This window comes from Calidris pugnax, unplaced genomic scaffold, assembly GCF_001431845.1.
Source record: "Calidris pugnax isolate Ruff unplaced genomic scaffold, ASM143184v1 scaffold111, whole genome shotgun sequence".
Taxonomy (NCBI): Eukaryota; Metazoa; Chordata; class Aves; order Charadriiformes; family Scolopacidae; genus Calidris; species Calidris pugnax.
The window spans coordinates 3,574,374-3,593,545 of record NW_015090872.1 but is presented as its reverse complement, the minus strand read 5'-3'; the positions used below and the strand labels follow the sequence as shown (position 1 = coordinate 3,593,545).

Below are 19,172 nucleotides of genomic sequence, written 5' to 3'. Positions count from 1 at the left end.
GATGGTTCGTAACAGACAAAAGCATTTGAACAGAACGTACTTCAGTTTGTTGTTCCCAAATGTAAGGAGTGTTGTGGAACACCATAGGGTACCTTGCTCCTGCTGAGAAAGCTGTCACAAGCTTGAAATGAAAATTGAGGCTTCCTGCCACTAGCTAATTAGCAACTATCTCTTTTACAGGTTCGGGCAAAGATTTATGAAGTAGAACAGCAGATAAAACAAAGAGGTCGTGCTGTGGAGGTGCGGTGGTCTTTTGACAAGTGCCAAGAATCAACTGCAGGTAAGACAACTCAAAATGAAACAAACGTTGGGAGCTTTAGGGTTTACCTCTATTCTTCCTTGACTACAGTCCTGTTGCACCATGATTAAATCTAGTAATAGGTTTTACAGATGGATGTAACGCAATGTCTTCTTGTGTAAACCTTTCTTTTTCCCCTCTTTTTTTCCCTTCTTCTCCCTCCCCCTCGCCAACTGCCATTTCTAGGGGTGACCATCAGCCGAGTTTTGCACACCTTAGAAGTGTTGGATCGGCATTGTTTTGACAGATCAGATTCCAGCAATTCAATGGAGACACTTTATCATAAGATTTTCTGGGCAAATCAGAATAAAGATAACCAAGAGGTAATGGCTACATTCTCCTCTCACTTCCTAATCTGTAAACAATGGATTTTATTTTTACTTACGAGAATTGTGTCTATGTGTATATTTGATACAAAAGCTTTGCGCTTTCTTGGTGTGTTTTTTCTTTACTATTTGTCATTTGGTTTATTAGGAGAAAACAGCTCTTTGTTGTAATTGAATTTTTCAGTTCTATATACTATAAACCTCATTTTGGAGAAATGATCTATCAAGGTTGTGTTGTTTGGATTTTGGGTTTTGTCAAGTAAAATTCTGGATTCTTGTTTGTTAACTTTTATATCTGTTGTAGAAAGTACTTAATAAGTTATTAAGTATAGTAAAATATTCTAAAACTACATACTTTTATTTTTTTTTTGGTATTTTTCTCTGTGCTCCTAGAACCATTTTCAAAGATCATGAAAAACTATCATAAACTTTTAACATTCTACCTTTTTTTTCCCTTTATTTTTCTTTTTTTGTTGCCACTGGGCCTATGTATAATGTCAAACTCTTGAGTTTTCCTTGAAAGTGTTTGGGGAAAAGATGAAATAGCCAGCTTTAATAATACACCGTTGAAGTAAAATTTTAAACTGGAAAATATTAGTGAGTATGTCATAGCTGCTCATGTTAATGTTTTAAAAACCTTTATGCAAAATGGCTTGTTTTTTGAACCTGCCTGGTTTTTTGTCATGACTATGTGTTCTCCGTGATGATGGTCATAATTCAAGATGCTCTATTGCACAGAAATACTGCATAATAATTGTCAATCAGCATTTTAATGACTTTGCAGTAAACAAGCAGAATATAGTGTGTGTGTGTGTGGGATAACATCTCAAAGGATTTCCAGAGAGATATACCTGCCAACAAACTCTGGATGTGAAGCTCAGAACTGGCAGGTAGGAGTGAAATGCTTGCTGGAGTTGTCTTTGTATTTCAAATGCACTATTATGGTAACAAGAGGAAGGAGAGCTGTTAGAGCACGCAGATGAAGTTGCTGAAAGTTCTTAACCCTAATGCTTGGATGAAATCAGGAATTCAACACACAATATTTTTTGTATTTTTAAAATGGGTAGTGAGTGTGATATGCTTTACTGTTTGAGTGCCGACTTTTTGTCTTCATCTGCTTTTGGGGTCGGATGATGTGGTTCTCTGCTGTTGCTCTTCTGCTGTCTTATTTGTATCTCTTTTTCCTTCTTCCTGTCTGTATTCCAAAACGATTTTCTGACTTCCAGCTACAATTTTACTAATACACTGTTTCTTTGTACTTCAAAAGGCAGCGTTGGTAGGGAAACTTATGCAAGTAAGGTAGTTAAGGTAATTACTCTGTTCTTATTGTAGGTTGTCTGCTATTATTGCCTTTGTTTTATGGTACTTAATGATTTGAGGTTGGGATGCCTTGAAAACATGCCTGTTTTGGCACTAGAAGTGGGCTCCCCAGTTCTGGGTACCATATGTTTTTATGGATCTGTCTGGTTAATTTGCAGGGCTACCTATCTTCTGATGGCGTAAGATTTTGCTCTGAGATGAAGAATGCTGAGTAGGAATAAAGCGTTATCGTATGTAAGTGACGATGTGCCTACGTTTGCACAGCAGTCACAGGAGACCGTAGGCAGAGCAGAAGCAAAGGAGATGCTGACTTCTTTCTTAGATAAGAAAACTTAATTTTGAAAGTTTCAGTCTTACCTTACCTGGGTCCGGAGCTGATGTGAAATCAAACTTTTAAATTATCTGCAGCTTGTTCTCTTCCTCTGAAGTTTTCAAGACTGTTAGTTGGTGCTTGGCTGGAGCTTAACTTTCGGCAGCGAGACAGGAGGTTGCCTTAGGATGCTGAATCCCCGACTGATGGTTCTTGTGCATTTTGACGCTTGAACTTCCAAAGTTATATTCAAGTGGCCAGTGTAGTGTTTAGCTCTTACATGCCGGGCAGGCTGGTGGTGAGCACCTGGGGGGGTCGAAGCCCAGCCCCGTGTCCCGGAGCAGGGCTGCGGAGCTGCTCGGCGGCCGCTGGATGTCGGCGCCTCCCCGCACCGACTGCGCATCGGCTGCGGCACCGCGAGGCTAAGCACACAACGGTGTCGCCACACGCAATGCTGTTTGTCTCTTTTTTTTTTTTCTCTCTGTTTCCTTCTCCCTTAATAAATGTAGGCTGTTTTTTTCTTGGCAGAAAAGGCCGAAAGTTACAAGGTTGTGTACGCTCTGTTTTCAGTTGGCAACTCATCTAAGGACTTCTATTTTGTAAATAAGATGTCCATCACTAGGATGTCTGCCTACTGACATTGTTATTTAAAGCTTTGAAGGACAGCTATCTGCTACCCCTGTTTTGATGTGAGCCTGACTGGAACATGTTTGGAGCCTATTTCCTGTCCATTTTTCCTGCTGGATTGCCAAACATTGTCATGAAGACTGCGAATGATTCCAGGGGACGTACATGTGAGAGTGGTGCTCCAAAGCTTCCATGCTGGAATGGAAGGAAGGTGGCTCCTGCTACAAATTACTTAGGTTCTGAGAGAGACTGAAATCAGAGAAATCTGCTCAGGATGCTGCTTTTATACACACTATTGATTTCTCCAGAATTGTTTTAATACATAACTCATGACTCCGAAGTGTCAGAGCAAAAGTTAAACTTGGGGGAAGGAGCTGGAATGAGGGAGGGTAGGTGGCTATCGACAGGTTACGTGAAAGCCTAGGTGTCCTGGGCCCTGCAGGGGGAAGAGTTGCTTTGCATCCCATGGAGAGATGCAGAGTAATGGTGCTGAAGGCTGAGATCTGGTGACACTGGTGAGAGAACATGAGAGAGCAAAATGGGGATAAATGCGGAGTGAGGGGCTGAGCTGTGACTCTGCATTGAATTGGAGTAGGACAAATAGGGCAGATGGATGGCAAGCATTGAACAGAGCTCAGATTTTGTGTCATGAGTGTCATGTTGCATATGACAGAGGTGACAGACTGAAGCTGTGTGGGAAAATGTCATGGTAAATCCACTTTTTGACCAGACCCCAAACAAACCCTCCATCCTTTACCTATAGAGAGGTGACAGAAATCGGAGGAGAATCCAGTGCTTTTCCAGTGACTTGGAGAAGGCTTAGCATGAAGGAGCAGTGATTGGATTATTAAATGCTGAATTATGAAGCAGACTTTAAATAGGAGATAAGAATTGCATTGCAGTTTCTCACTGATGGTCTCTGTGTCTTAAAGAGTGATGGACCCTCTGTAATCTTGTAGAAATAGCTTCGTCTGAGCCTTAATCAGACTGTGTGCAACCCAAATAATAGCACTTACTGTATCTGTCAGATGCTCAGGTTTTTATCCATGAAGTTCCAAATGATAATAACAGTTGTTGAATTCATTCGGTGTGAAGGTCTGACAGCCAATAAAAATATCACAATTAATATGATAAGAATAATGCTACCTTATGAGTGTGACCACGTACACAGTGACTAATACAAAGGTATTCTTTGTAATTCTGCTTCACTGACTTGTATGGAGTTTCTCAGTAGATTTGGCTGAGTAGGAGGACTTGAAATCTAGAAATCTATGACATGGCATAAAGCAGTAAATTCACTTTCATTTGAGATAGTGTTGCAGAGAAAACTACTGGGCTTATTTATAGCCGCAGGTATTTTCCATCTGACTTTTCCTTGACTTAAAACATCTCTTATGCACAGCTCCAGAATGATTACCACTGCGGTGGATATTGTGGAGGTGTATCTTTAAATAAATAAATCCGGTAAACCGTTTATATTTCTACCATACAGTTTTAAATTACAGTAAAATTGTGTTGCGCTCATCCAGATTTGGCACACCTTTGATTCCTCTCCACCCTCTTTTAAAGATCACTCCCCCTGAAGGCTTGAGTCAATTTGTGCAAAAATAGAGTCCTCAGAAGAGTGAGCTGGAGAATGCAACAGTAACGTTTTCATAATGTCTGTGAAAACTCCTCTTTCAGTTCACCTGTCATCTTCCTGTGGCTTAAACCCACTCAACTCTCGCCTAACTTTTGCTCTACTTGTATTTTATTATCTGTCATAGTCTTTCTCAGGTACAACTAAGGCAGAGAATTGAGAAAGGGTATTTCCCCCCGCCTTAATTTGTTTTGTTTTAGAATGGTTGGCAAGACTTTTTAACTTGTCAGTCTCCTGTGTAGAAAAATACAATTTGGTTAAGTACAGCTTGAAATACACCTAAGCAATGGGAAGGATACCTAGTAAATGAAACTTCATACCAGTATTTTCTAGTGAGTATGCAGTGGTAAATTGATGAAAGGAGAGAGCACTTGGTTTTTAAGGACTGTTATTGAATTTCTTGAAATCGTTATGTAGAATCCTGAAACTTCATGGATATTTGTGCTCTCAGATTGCTTTTAAAATTTAAGTCTCTGAACTTGTATTTAGGTCTTGCTTCTCATGTTGTCTTTGAAGTCCAGCCGAATTCTTACGATGCCAAGAGATGTTTTTCATTTTAGAGTGAAAAAGTCCTGTTTTGAACTTGGTTCTCACGAATAAGGCTTGTTACAAATGCAGAGTTAATATTTGTCTTTCTGAGATCACTTTTCTGGAAATCAAACAAACAAACAAAAAAACCCAAGCCCGCTGTGTCTGTGGGAAAGGAGGTCTGATGATGCCTTTTTTGTTAATAAGCTACAATTTAAGTTTGCTGTTACCTAAGGGACCTGAATCTGAATGTGTTGGGATGCATGACGGGTGAGAGAGACATGATGAGAAAAATTATATGGATTGAAATACCTGCACAATCAGAGTCTGTTTCCACAAACAGTGAGAAAATAGAACGTGTTCTGAGCATTCTTGTAATATTTTAAATAATGCATTTAGCATTTGCTCAGTTGTTTGAATTGCTTAGTTATCTGAAGCTTATTTGTGTCATCCTTAGCTTATTGTCACCCTTTATTATTTCAGTAAATCCAAACTCAGATTCCTGCTCACCTAAGGGTGTCTGGGGGAGTTAAAGTACAAAATCTCTCTGGAAGGGAAAAAATTATTCTATGACTTAAATAACTAATGGGGTCCTTAAAAAGAACACACAGCTTGCTTTTTCTTTTTATATGAGACGACTTCAAAGCAGTGGGTAATATTTTCTTGAATGTGGTCTCTTGGCTTAATGCAAATAGGCAAATAGTGATTCCAAGAAAAAGGTTTGTCTCTGCGATGTATAAGGGTTCCCAGCAGTCCTGTAATGACTTTATCTCTCTTAGGCTGCAGTCAGAGGCATTTCTTCATATTCCGTATTTTAGACTGCATTGTTGGTGTCAGTGCATGCATTTAGTTCATTTAAAAACCCCAAATTTTTGAGGACAATTTTTCCACAGAGAGTAGTACACCTTGAGAGCTCCTCTATTACGGATACACAGATGTGTTTTCAAATGGAATGGGCTTTCCTGACTCTTGTGTGAGCCGTGCTGATTTGCGTGGATTTGGGATTCTAAGCCAGGAATTTGTGGATGGCACAGGCCCATTTTTTCCCTACAAGAATCAGGTACTGCTTTTGTTCCTGTCTCTTGTCTTTCCTCACCTGTTCTCTTTAGAATGGTAGGTTGTACTAATAAATGCTGTATTGTACGCCTTCTTTGTCTCTTAATAAAAATATGGCTTCTGAAAACCCTTTCTTGTCTTCTTAGAAGACAGACCGGGAGTTCAGTGTTAAAACGTTAATTTTATTTCACCGAGGAGTTAATTTGAAAATGCTAACTGGAATTGTGATTAAAAATTTATTCAGATAGTCTACCTTTCAAAAAGAGCTTAGTATTTAAAGGGAACGTTCTTAAATGATGAAATTCTACATTAGAAATAAAGGAGCTCTGTGTCTGGAGACTGAACTCTGTCGCACTACGAAGCAATTGGATTTTTCATTGTTGTTGGTTTTTTTGGTTAACCTTCCTCGTGATATAAGGACAGACTGGCTTCCTGCGAAACAGACTTGACTTGCAATAAGCCCCTGCTGAGATTTGTTGAATGATTTGACTGAATGCATTTTCAGTATCTTTCTGTTTTGAAAGGAACAGGAATAGCCATATAAATATATATATACATATACACACACATATAACTGTGTATGTATATACATATATACAAACACACACAAACATATATATACGTATATACAAAGGATCTTGTTTATATCCTCTGCAGGCATCTATGACTGGAGTAAGAGCATGTCTACTACAAGTTTCGGGTTTTTTTTCCCCATTTTAATTCACAAAGCCGCAGTGTGTCTCACGGCAGGAGGAAAGGCTTCTGGGGTGCTGTTTCCCGCTCTCCCTTGAAGGCGTTGAGGCCACCGTTGAGGCCAGCAGCCACGGTGAGAGGCGGCGAGTTCCTGTAAGCGGCCCCCAGCGCAGGGAGGATGCTGGGCTGAGCTGGGCTGGGCGGCAGCTCCCCAGCGTGCGTGGCAGCCCGGTGAGCAGCGGTGACAAACGGCACGGGCATTCCCCGGCAGCACTGAGTCACACACCTGGCTGCTTTCTGGAGAGGTTTCTGTGAGGTGAGAGAGGTTGGGGTTTCCTTTCGCTGAGTGATTTGAGCTCCTGGGCCTTACGCCCTGCTCTTCCTGCCGCCACCACAAAGCGATAATTTCTGCAGTCCAGGTGCGTCAACGATGGCCTTAATAGCAAATTCTAAATAAATAATAAAAGCAAGGACTAATGGAAAAAGGGCTCAGAGTTATGGAAAGTGGAGTTTTAATAATTGGCTTCCTATCTCCAAACCTATCAGGAACAGTAATGTTTTATACTTTCCTTTTAACACTAATTGTGGTGCTTTTTTTCAAATAAAACCAAAACAACTTTTTTCTTCTTTTCTTCGCCCACCTTTTCCTCCAGTTATATGTTGGTGGGAATGAGGCCTTTTTTTTTCTCTGAAAGGGTCTGCCTGGTGGCTTTCAGAAGGTTGCAGCTATTTTGGGTCGTAGCTAAATGACAAATATTGTCAGTGAGTTGTCTAAACTCGAAATCCTGCTTCAAAGGTCTGTGCTACCTGATGTAGCTAATCTCTCCCCTTTGATGCCACCCTGAAGTGTTTTTCTTTCATTAGTACAGTGGAAATTTTGGGAATCTTGAGAAAGGGTCTCAGCTGTGGGAGAGCTTCCCGTGGCCCAAGGGAATTGCGGTTCCTGCACCCACGCCTGCTCTCTGCTCCAGCGCCTTATGTCTTGTCTTCCCTACAAAATGTAAACATTAAGTAATGTGTAAACTAATCTTTTTGTTTTCCTGCCCCTGAAATTTTAAGGGTACTAATGTGATCTTAATGCTATTCTTCAAGGCAGTAGTTTGAGCCCCTCTGAAATGTGGTCTGTGCTTTTCCGGGCCAGACCATCTGCAGGTACCAGATCCCAAATTAGACAAATCCTGAACCAGATTATTCTGAGAGGTGTTGTCTGGTCGCATTCTTAGCATGTTTAAGTAAACACGGTGTCGGAAGGGAGGGAGCTGTGAGGTGCAGCTATGGGGAGGCAGCGTGGGGAGGAAGGAAGTCCTGCAGCGTGTGGTGGGACCGGCAGCTCGAGCTCTCCCCTGTGTGATATCAGCGTCACGGGCTGCTGCTGCCCCAGCGCCCCGGAGCAGCACACCCTGTCTGTGCTCAGCAAGGCAGCGAGCACTCGGCGCTGGAGTTTCCAGTGTTGGACTGTCTCATTTTCCAGTTTATGGCTCTACGGATGAGCTGTGGGTTGGTTAGCAGGGTTTTCCACTGCCCACTTACTGCATAGAGGCGTGCTTACTGTAGGGGTTTTGGGTAATTATTTATATTGCAGGAACTTGATACAGCTTCCAAAGGTATTTGTTATTTTCAGTCAAAAGCAAAAGAAAGTATTTGATGGTTAGACACTTCAATTTTACTTTTCTCAGCTGCTGCAGGGCCCCATGTTCCAAGAGATCAATGTGTGGGAATGGTGCTGGTGATACCAACTTGCCTGACAAAAATCTGCCTCGAGGGTTCAAATAATTACTGTACTTGAATAATTTTTTATTTTTTTTTAAGTTGGCTGGATGTACAAGTTCCTGAGAACCAAACTCACTGTTTTTAGGCACTTAAAAGTGGTGTGGTTGAAATTCTTAGAGGGATAAACACCTTGATGTTTCAAGTATTTATGGTGGGCCTTTTGCCCTGCAAAAGAGGCTATGTTCTGCATATATGTGAAACTGCAGAATCAACACTGTGATTTTTAACATGTGTAATCACTTCTAAGTGTTTGATTTATGGTGATGTTGGATTCTACATCTCTGAAAATGTAGGTGTAGAATTTGCGAGTTATTTTTATATTCTTGTGCTAATAAATACCACAGTGATAGCAGATGACTTGTTTAGAAACCAAATTAACTGTCTGCCTTTTCTTAACTGTAGAGCTGTCTCTTTCTAGTTTTTTAATTTTAACACCACCTCCACCTCTCCCACTCCAAAAAATCAGATTGTCCCTTGCTTGAAGAAGATCAGTCATTCTCTGAAATCTCTTGAAGTTCAAGTAGAACAGACTTGGAATTAATCTGTAGTTAATTTATGTAGACCTCAAGGCAGTCCTGTCCAGGACAATTTCATGTTACTTTCTTGTATGTTGCACAAAGGACTGTCCTTTATTTGTTCCTTTTGACAAATAAGACAAAAATTTGACAAAAAGAGAATTCTAATACAGAGCTACATATGGAAGCACTGTTCAAAAGTAAGAATTCACAGCATTTCTTGAAATAACTGAAATAACATCCAGCATTAACAGAAAAAGGTCAGCTTGCCCTGAGTTTTTTTCTTTTCTTTGGGCTATCAAATAAGTAATTTATGTAATCTTTAAAAAAAACAACAACAACAAAACAAAACAAAAACAACAAAAAAAGACAGTGGCTGTTGCTGGTTTGATGCCTAAAACTCTAAATGTGCAATTTACTGTTAAATCACAATATTATTTAGTTTCCACTCATTGTCAATAAGCTTCATGAAAGACTGTAAGACAACCAACCAAACATGAAAGAAATGTGCTTGGGTGAATAATAAACCTTAGCCCTTGATCGTAGACAGTTGGGTGTGCAATTCAAATGAGGTGTCCTGTTAATTACAACCTGTAAGTACACATAGCATGTGTGATAACAAATGCTTGTGGCCTCCTGGCATCTGGCTTTGAAAGCTGGGGGTGCAGAGGCTCTGGGGGACATGAGAGGTCGGTCTCATAAGACCTGCCTTCCTGATGTGCCTGTTCATGGACTTGCTCCCATTTCACTGAACAGAGCGATGGCTGTTGGGGACCAGGGGGCTCAGCACTGCAGGTAAACTCAGGTAAAGCCCTGCCAGGTCGTGTGTTCATAGTGGTCAGGCACAAAGTCACAAGTAATGCCCGCTAGGACTCTGAAACAACGGGCACGGGAAATTCGGTTTGAATTTTGTATGTGTGTGTTCTCGTATGTGGTGACCGGAGTTTTACTTCGGGCTGTTTCCACATTTGTCGTAGGGCTCGAACATCTGTTCCCTCGAGCAGCAGCAGTGGAAGTGGTTTGCTCACGGGCTGCAGGCTGCGGTGGTGTTGCTCTTCAGTGCTAAGTATAGTTGAGCGTCGCTCTGAGGACAGTTGAGTAACAGGCTGATATTCTTGGCTTAATACCTCAGGCAGCGTCTGAAGGAAATATTTGTACATGTGCACATGCATATGTATACCTCAGTGTCTGTCTGCGTGCCGGCAATGTTTGCACAGTGTGTGTACTCCTTGGAGGAAAAGCACCCTCCTTTCTCTCAAGTGGAAAATAATTGAAAGCCAAAAATATTGGCTGTTTTTCTTCTACGATTTGACATTTCCCAAAACAGCTTAAGCCCTTTAGGCCAGAGCAAAGAAGTTTTACAACCATTTTTTTCCTTCCGAAGTTCTCCATATAAGTCTTCCTTGAAATGTCTCTTGCCAGGATTTCCCTCTCTGTGTTTGCCCCAGCACGGTGAGCTCTGACCTGTTGGTGTTAGTGCCAGGCTGCCGCACCTCTTCATGGCTTTCCTCCATTACTTTTCTGAAAGGATTCGGTTATAGGAGCATCACCTGCTCCTTGCTTGAGAAGACAACCTGCTTGGCCATTCTGTGAGAGATGCCATTCCCTGTGTAAGAGGGCGAGGGAGGTCCTGTGTTGCCATCCCCGGGATGCTGCGGGCACAGCTTCAGGGGACGGGTGACCTGACACGCTTTGCCTGAGCTCCGAGTTGGTGTCTCCTGCTTGGGATACAGAAGCACTTGGTTTTGTTGGCATGGTTCCTCTTGTTAGCAGAAAGGGAAAGAAGTCAGTGTGAAGATCAGACTCTTTCAGATGTTCTGCATTGCCTTAAAAAAAAAAAATAGTATCCGTACTTGTGTTGTTAGCTGACTGCATCTAACCACAACAGTGGTGACATTACCATGTCACTTCATTTGGGTAAGAAAAAACATTTTCCCCTCTTCCCTCCACTCCTCCCCCCCCCAATCGCTTAGTATCTCTTGCTCGCCCGTTGAAGCAAGTTTACAGGAAACTTCTCTGACGTGTGCACCAGCCTTGTTTAGCATATTGTTGTTTTTTGTATTTTGGGGGAGGATGCTTGGGATAACTCTGAAGCAGTAACTTTTGTGCTTGTGGGTCTGTAATCACTCTGAAAAAGATATTAGCTTTGTGAGGGTGCCGTGCTTGACTCTGGCCTTTCTAATGTTTACTTGTAAGTGTAGTTTCCACTAAACTTCAGGAAAGAAGAAAAATCACATCTGCTTAATTTGCAGGTTGGTCTTACGGTTAGGTGTTCAGAGATGGTAGCCAGCTTGGGCAGGAGCGAGGAAGTTCAGCAGATCCAGTTCAGCAGCACACAAGAAAAAAATACTTCCAAAATGTGGGTGGTTAATGGAAACAGAGATTGGATAAATACTTACTAGATATAAGCAGACTATATTCCATTGCTATTCTGTAAATACAGATTTTCTAAAGACATATACTGTTTCCTAAAAATGTCTATGTTGTGTCAGAAATAAATCGAGCTCTTTGGGAGGTTTTTAACTTTGGTTATCTGAGAGATACACCTTTAGAGGTTAGGGTGTTTTGGTTTGTTTTTTTAATGCGTCACTGGGATGCAAGTAACAGTCTGGAAACAGACAAAGGAGGTTTGGAAGAATTAATGTAAGGAAAGTGTAAATTCTGTGTGGTTAATCGGGTTGAGAGGCTCTGTATGGTGTGCTTTTCCTGTTCTCTTGCTTATAAAGCAAATCAACCTTTTCTGGTTTTGTGAAGCAACATTACGATAAAGGAAAATTTTGATTTGAGTATCAGCAGTGTGAAAATTGAGGTCTTCCTCTTTGGCTTCCAGATCATATTTCATTTGAATACACTACAAATAAAGCAAACATGTGCATCTCCCAGTTGCAAGGAACAAAGACCAGTTTTTGTCTTATTCCCCCAGAACACTGGTTGCTGCAAGCTGTCTGCTCAGAAATAAGCGGTTTTCTGGGTGCAATGGTTTTCTCTCTTTGTTCTTGCCCTCAACAGGTAGCCCCGAATGACGAAGCTGTGGTAACGCTGCTTTGTGAATGGGCTGTGAGCTGTAAAAGGTCCGGTAAGCACAGGGCCATGGCTGTAGCCAAACTCCTGGAGAAGAGGCAAGCAGAAATTGAAGCAGAAGTAAGTTTTTTCTACTTCTAGACTAGCGTGAACAGTATGGTTAAAAACATCACTTTAATCTCTACTCATTACAGAACAAGTAAGTTTGATGGCATTTGGAGTATTGGGGATTTTTGTCATCAGTTTACAGTTTTAATGTTCTAGATAAATTTAACATGAAAAAGCCGCCTTTTTGAAATAAGAGGAAATTGCAACGTAACTCAGAATGGTCTAAGTTAGCTGATTTATGTCTGTTTGAAGTGTTTTACTTCTGTGGACTACTTCCCCAAATAACGGAGTGCCCACAGTATCTGGAGTCCCTTAAAAAGTGGAGGGTGGGTCCGGCTGCTGGGGCAGGGCCGTTCAGCTGGTGGGGGGTCTCTGGGAAGGTTCCAAAACTAAGATCCGTTTTAAGGCAAAATTTGAGTGTAACTTTAAATCTTGCATTCTGTAGAACTCCTTTGTTTTCAGGGGAAATGAAACATTTCACCAGAGAAGCAGGACACAGTAGTGACATCTCCTACTCCAGCTTGCATAAACTGACACTTCTCCCTGAAACTTCAGTAGAATGATAGAATCATTGAGTAATGCTCAATCTGCTCCATAGTGGGGATTAAAGAGAGGCAGTGTCTTCGCTGTGGCCTCTCTGCAGCTTTCTGGACCAGTGATATTCCCCGTAGCCCAGAGCACGGCTGCCTTGGCCTCACCTGCATCCGAGCAGCGTCGGCAGATGCTTTTCCTAGAAAAGGGTCCCCAGGAAAGCGCTGTCTCTTCAGCCTGGGTGCGGGTACAGACAGATGAGAGCACTCTCAGAAGTGCAGGTGGGCAGACAGTGTGAGGTGCAGAAAAGGCTTTCACTTTCCAAAGCCTCTCTGCTTTGTCCGCTCCTCACCACAAACCATTAATTAGGGGGATGGGAGCTTACCGTTTTGCTTCTGACTCACTAGCACCGAAATCCACTCAAAGCAGAGATGTTTGCCCTGGTTTGTATTATACTTAGTGTAGTTTACACAAACAAGAGGAGTTACCTTTTGTATTCACACTGGTCCTGGAAGTTCTGTACCTTAAATTTTTGCTTTTATATGAAACCGTGTTGTTGCAGATGATGGTATGTATCTCAGGCATTTCTTTTCAATAAGTAATCCAAAGTGATTAAATAAAACACCTTAGAAATAACCAAACTAGGTAATGGGGAAAACCTGTCATTCTAGAGCAAGCTGGATTTTATGAAGAGGTAGGAAACAATCACAGGTATAGTTGCATCAGATGCAAACTGTGGGAATATTATTTGCGTTTGTGTGTAGATACATGCTTTTTTATTTATTTAACTGTGCAGAGATGTGGTGAATCTGAAGTCCTAGATGAAAAGGAATCTCTGTCTTCAGCCTCCTTGACAGGTTCCAGTCTTCCTGTTTTTCAGAATGTCCTGCTAAGGTTTTTAGATACACAAGCTCCCTCATTATGTGAGTATTAACTAATCTATATTCCAAAGTAGGTCAGAAGCAACTGGTCTGCTGTCTGGCTGCTGAAGTTTTTGTTTTGCTGGAGTGAGTGTTTCACAGTTTCCATGATTACCTGCTCTATTTTAATACACCGACATTTTTTTTTTTTAATCTCCTTCCGTGCTAAAGGATCTTTCTGTGATTTTTATTTTGTTCTTTTCACAAAAGGAAAATTGGCAGAAACTATGCTTATTTTTGTTTAAGCTGTAAGAGATTTGGGGAAATTACTTGCACTCTATGCATATTTAACATCAAACACTCGCCGCTTTTTGACACATCCACATTTGAAGTGACTGACTTGGAAATTACACCCGAGTGTTAAAGTTGAAAGCTGTTCACTGACAAATAGGTGGATTGAAAAAAGAAACTTTGTTCATCGTAGTTTGCTCTATGAAATCTCTTGATCTAATAAAACTGTCTGATATTGTAGCACGTGTTTCTGGTATCGTAGGTACTGCTAGTTAGTGCATTTTTTTTTTCTGGGGCCTGTAAAGAAAAGGGGATTTTAAGTGGTTTGAAACATGATACTGAAAACTCTCAACATCCGAAAAAGGAGAAACTTCTTAAAAATTTGTTACAGACTCTGAGGTATTGGCAGTGCTCTATTTTCGTGACAGTGGTGGCCCTGGTTTTAATAAACCATCCAAACTATTTGTGTTATTTAGGCTTGTGTTTCTGATGTGTTTGTTTCAAATGCAGCATCGTCATCCTTCACCCGGGTAGCTCTGCGAGGCAGGGTAGGGAGAGCCCCTGGGGAATGTTTTGCTTGCTTGAAATACTCTTTGGGATTTTCGAGTATGGGACAAGTTTTGTGGTATTGTATTGTTGTTACGGTGGTTGAACTTCTGTGTCTCCAAAAATGCAAAGCATTAACTGCTATGTTTTGAAGCAGGGCCGACCACCTGATCTGCAGGTGTGTTTTATGGTGCTCATCCCCATGGCATCCTATAGCCCCCCTTGCTTTGGGAGGGTGGGTCCCCACGGGCAGTTTTGGGTGTGAGGGACTTGGGCGCTGCAGAGAAGTCCTGACCCTGAGCTGGTGTGCTCTTGGGCTCACCGGTATGGCTTCTGTCCTGCAGGGTAATGAGAATTTCTAAATAGATACAGTGTTATGTATTGAACTAATTTGAATTTGTAAAGCATAATTTGCTTTTAAATAAATGATGATTCGGATTTAGTAGTTCTGTAGCTGGAGGTTTTGGTGCCCAGTGGAGTTGGTGTGGTATGAAGCTATTTTCTGTTAACTGCAGCGTTGCAAACCTTTCTGTGGTACAGAACAAGTCAAATTAAATATAGCTGTGACAAATGAGAACTTAATAACAGAATGTTTTATGTTGTATTTTTCTAGGGTGTGCTTTGGCACTGGCAAAATAACATGCATTTATTTTAATAAACTTTTTCCTGATGTGCGTGAGCACAGTTAATAGATAAAATACGCTACGCTATCAAGCATTAATAAAATATTGCTTTTATGTCTCGGAGGCCTGGCATGCAGAGATCGTGAGTTCTTTGAAAATATTTTAAAAGGTTTTCTGTTATGAATTCAGAAGTACTATAGATAAGATAGTAACATTTACTGTAGTAATATAATTTGTTTGGAAAGGCCAACCATTGGGTGGTTTGTTATAATCCAAAGCTTCAGCTTTAATTTTTCTTCACACAGGGAATGTCCTCGCTTTCTTCTCCCTATTTTTTAATTTTTAGAAGTATCTGAACATTGTACTTAACTGCTGACACCCACCCACCCAACGGGGGCAGATGTGTATGGGGTAGGATGCTCTGGAATCCAGTGCTGTCTGAAGTCTGTGGAGTGTCTGGAGCTGACAGCAAAGCAAAAGCATGCAAATTAGATGGGAAATGGTTTGTTCTGTAGAGACAAAGAGAAACCTGTGCAGGATGCCAGAGACATTTTTAGTAGGCCTTTAAAGTTAATTTGCTGGGGTTTACAATTTGGATAGTTGAAACCCAAATATTTATAAGTTGAAACTGCAGTCTAATTTTTTTTTTTTTTTTTTTTTGGGTAGCTGACCCAAATAGTGACCATGAGAAGACAGAGTTTGTGAATTTGGTGCTGCTATTTTCTGAATTCACTCGGCATGATGTTTTCTCCCATGATGCGTACATGTGCACTTTAATATCCCGCGGAGACTTGTCAATCACTGCAACTACTAGACCTAATGGGGAAACTGTGGATGAACAATATTCTAAGGATCATGACGTGAAACTGGAGGTAACACTTAATGCTGTTTCTCCCATCTAAGTTGCTCTGTTTCATTAAACGTAGATTTTCACTGAAGCATTAGTATTTTAGATATAAGATATTAAGTTTTTTAATCTGTGTCTCTTTATCTCTTTCTCTGTCTTTGAGAAGACTGACAATCCATTAGTTTCATTCCTGTATGTAGCTGTAAATATTGCCATTTTGGTGCAAATATACTGAACCGACAGTTTTCTGGTGATCTAAATAACTTGGGACAAACAACAAGCCACAATGTAGACTTCTGAATGTACTCATGGAAAAGCTTAATTGCAGATGGGCTTCAATGAGGAGACTATGAAGCCAGACCTCATGGCTCATACGTGCGTAGTCCAGGTGCGATGCTGAGTCTTCCCTCAGATGAGCAGTTCATGAGCTTTGCTAAAACTAGAGCAGGAGGAAGGCAATTTTAAACTTGGGACCACGGACCACGTTTGTACTCTTTGTGATGAGATGTAGCCTATTCTGCTTGCACATTCCATGTGGATCCTGTAGGCAGCTAAAGCATGCTTTGGTACTTCTTTTTAATTTCTTTTGTATATCTCTTATGTCAGTCTCCTGGCCAAATTTGCCCTGAAATACAGGGGATTTCTACAAGTTGCCTTTCTCGGTACAACAAAGTAGGAAATAGACCCTGGGAAGTTACCAGAGTCAGGTTCCTGTTCTGTAGGTGTCTCTGGAGTAGAATTGCTCATGGGAATATACTGTAAAGTTTTGTTTCCCTCTTTGGCTCCTGCCCTTTTCTGTGCTTCTGTGGCTTTAGTCTTGAGAAATACTTTTGTGAATGAAGGCTTACCGTAAAGATTTAAAAGTCAGTATCTGAAAACTTCTGACCATCAGTACTTTTCCTTAATTTTTAAATAGGTTGGATGTTTGGGTTTACCTGTGGTCAGTGAAATGGGTCTTCAATAAAATGTGACTGATGTTTTTTTTTTTTCTCTCTGGCGATTATTAGGATCATAGTATTATGGAACAAATGGGCATTGACTCAGGAACCACTAGTATTTTTGATGATGTAGACAAGAGTGACTTTAAGGCAGATTTTGGTTCGGAATTTCCAGTAGGTTTAACTTTCAATTTTCTGCATGCCTCTGATGTCCGTGTCTGCTGCTTGCTGTTGTCACTCCATGGCATGGCACTCCATGTCTCTCTATGCCCTAGCACCACCTTGCTGCTTCCATTGACAGCCCATGTCCTTTGGCATCTGGCTCCTGCTGTCTTCTGTATCAGTGCATCACCTCCTTTCTCTGCATCTCTGCTCTATGACCGCTTACTGCTCTTCTGTGCTTCCCCTAGTTGTCCACCCACCCACACCCATGCACACTCCTCTCTCCCTCTTCCCCTTCCTCCCCCTTACCTCCAGCATATTCAGACTGCTGAGTAGTGCAGTTAAGCATGAATAAACAATGCAGATTTACCCATTTCTTTAACATTGAGGAAACCCAAATTGAGACCACATGCTTTTCAAGTGACTGTTCTGTCTTGGCTCCTTCTTCCAAATCTGCTTCCGCCTCTCTTTCTCCTTACTGTTAGCCTGAGTCTGCATGACTCTTCAATCTCTTAGTTTCTTCCTTTGGACTGGTCCTTCTTCTGCACCCGCACAGATTCCTGTGCCCAGACCTATCAGTGCAGATCCACTTGTAGGGTATCGGGACCCCTGTTTCTGCCTGACATCTGTCATATTGGTGGTTTCAAGCATATCCAACACTCCTCTCTCCCTCTTCCCCTTCCTCCCCCTTACCTCCAGCATATTCAGACTGCTGAGTAGTGCAGTTAAGCATGAATAAACAATGCAGATTTACCCATTTCTTTAACATTGAGGAAACCCAAATTGAGACCACATGCTTTTCAAGTGACTGTTCTGTCTTGGCTCCTTCTTCCAAATCTTCTTCCCCCTCTCTTTCTCCTTACTGTTAGCCTGAATCTGCATGACTCTTCAATCTCCTAGTTTCTTCCTTTGGACTGGTCCTTCTTCTGCACCCGCACAGATTCCTGTGCCCAGACCTATCAGTGTAGATCCACTTGTAGGGATCAGGACCCCTGTTTCTGCCTGACATCTGTCATATTGGTGGTTTCAAGCATATCCATGCCTGCCTACAGTGTCTCCTGTCACCTCCCACTTCACCCTTTTCATTATTTTCTCTGTCACTGGAGTATCTCAGTTTCCATGTCACAGCAGCGTAAGAAGTGTGGAGATTGCTCTGAATCATAATGGTTTTTTTCCTGACTGAGTCCTGCTAGTTTAAACTAAGAAGTGTGGAGATTGCTCTGAATCATAACGTTTTTTTTCCTGAGTACTGCTAGTTTAAATCTTGTCTAGTAATAATGGAGGTATGCATAGAGATAAAATGTGTATATGTATCTTAAATTTCAGGCTTGATTAAGATTGCATTTACTTTGTCTGTCTTTGAAAAACCTCAGATGTTTAAGAAGTAACTGTAAGCCAGAACAAAATCACATCTCTGAATGCAATTGCTGAATTTTGAAAGCTAGAGGTTACACTTACCTTAAACGTTTGTTTTACATGACTTAGATTTTCTCTCCGATGCCTGGGGAGTCTTGTGAGAATGTGAACTCTTCTTTAGACAGAAGAATTTCAGTTACCAGCGAGAAGTCAGTCAAGAGGGACAGACTGAGAGAACTGATTTTCCCATCCAATTACGACCTCCTTCGCCATTTGCAATACGCAACACATTTCCCTATACCTCTGGTGAGTGACCTCCGCGCTCGTGTGCGAAACGGTGCTGCCTGATGTGACAGCAAAGCATTCAAAGGAAGAAAAGGTCACTGTCTGAAGACAGCTGGGCTGTGTGACTCCTGCCCAGGGGCTCCTGGCCAGTCCACGTGCCGCTGTTGCTGCCAGCGTGCACACACCATGAGCTGCGGGGTGGCTTTAGTGCCCCGTGGCTTTTATTGGGAAGGGGATGGCTGGAAGAGCACATGAGAGGTTTAACAATATGTGATGACTAACTCGAGTAGGGAGACAGGCACCACAGTAAAACCACCACATTCCAGGGTCTAATAAAAGTTTGTGAAGTAGAAAAAATTGGTATTGTAGTTGACCAGATGCATGAATACCAAAACATCTGAAAGAAATGTTTCTGAAATGTAAGGGACAGAACAGTGTTATTTCCTCCCACCCACTCCTTGCTGTTTCTACCGTGGATTTTTCGCTGCTGTTGTGTTTGTCTGTAGGCTCCTGGGAACTGAA

General features: G+C 41.5%; 1 protein-coding gene across 1 annotated transcript in view; it reads left to right on the top strand.

Moving 5' to 3' along the window:
- Positions 1-19,172, top strand: part of MED12L (mediator complex subunit 12 like) — a 151,588-nt gene that overhangs the window by 17,779 nt on the left and 114,637 nt on the right. Inside the window, exons 9-15 of the mRNA XM_014945770.1 lie at positions 181-280; positions 485-621; positions 12,092-12,223; positions 13,539-13,665; positions 15,729-15,934; positions 16,917-17,021; positions 18,495-18,671. Coding sequence (XP_014801256.1) covers positions 181-280; positions 485-621; positions 12,092-12,223; positions 13,539-13,665; positions 15,729-15,934; positions 16,917-17,021; positions 18,495-18,671 — 984 coding nt within the window. The remainder of the gene's footprint in view (positions 1-180; positions 281-484; positions 622-12,091; positions 12,224-13,538; positions 13,666-15,728; positions 15,935-16,916; positions 17,022-18,494; positions 18,672-19,172) is intronic.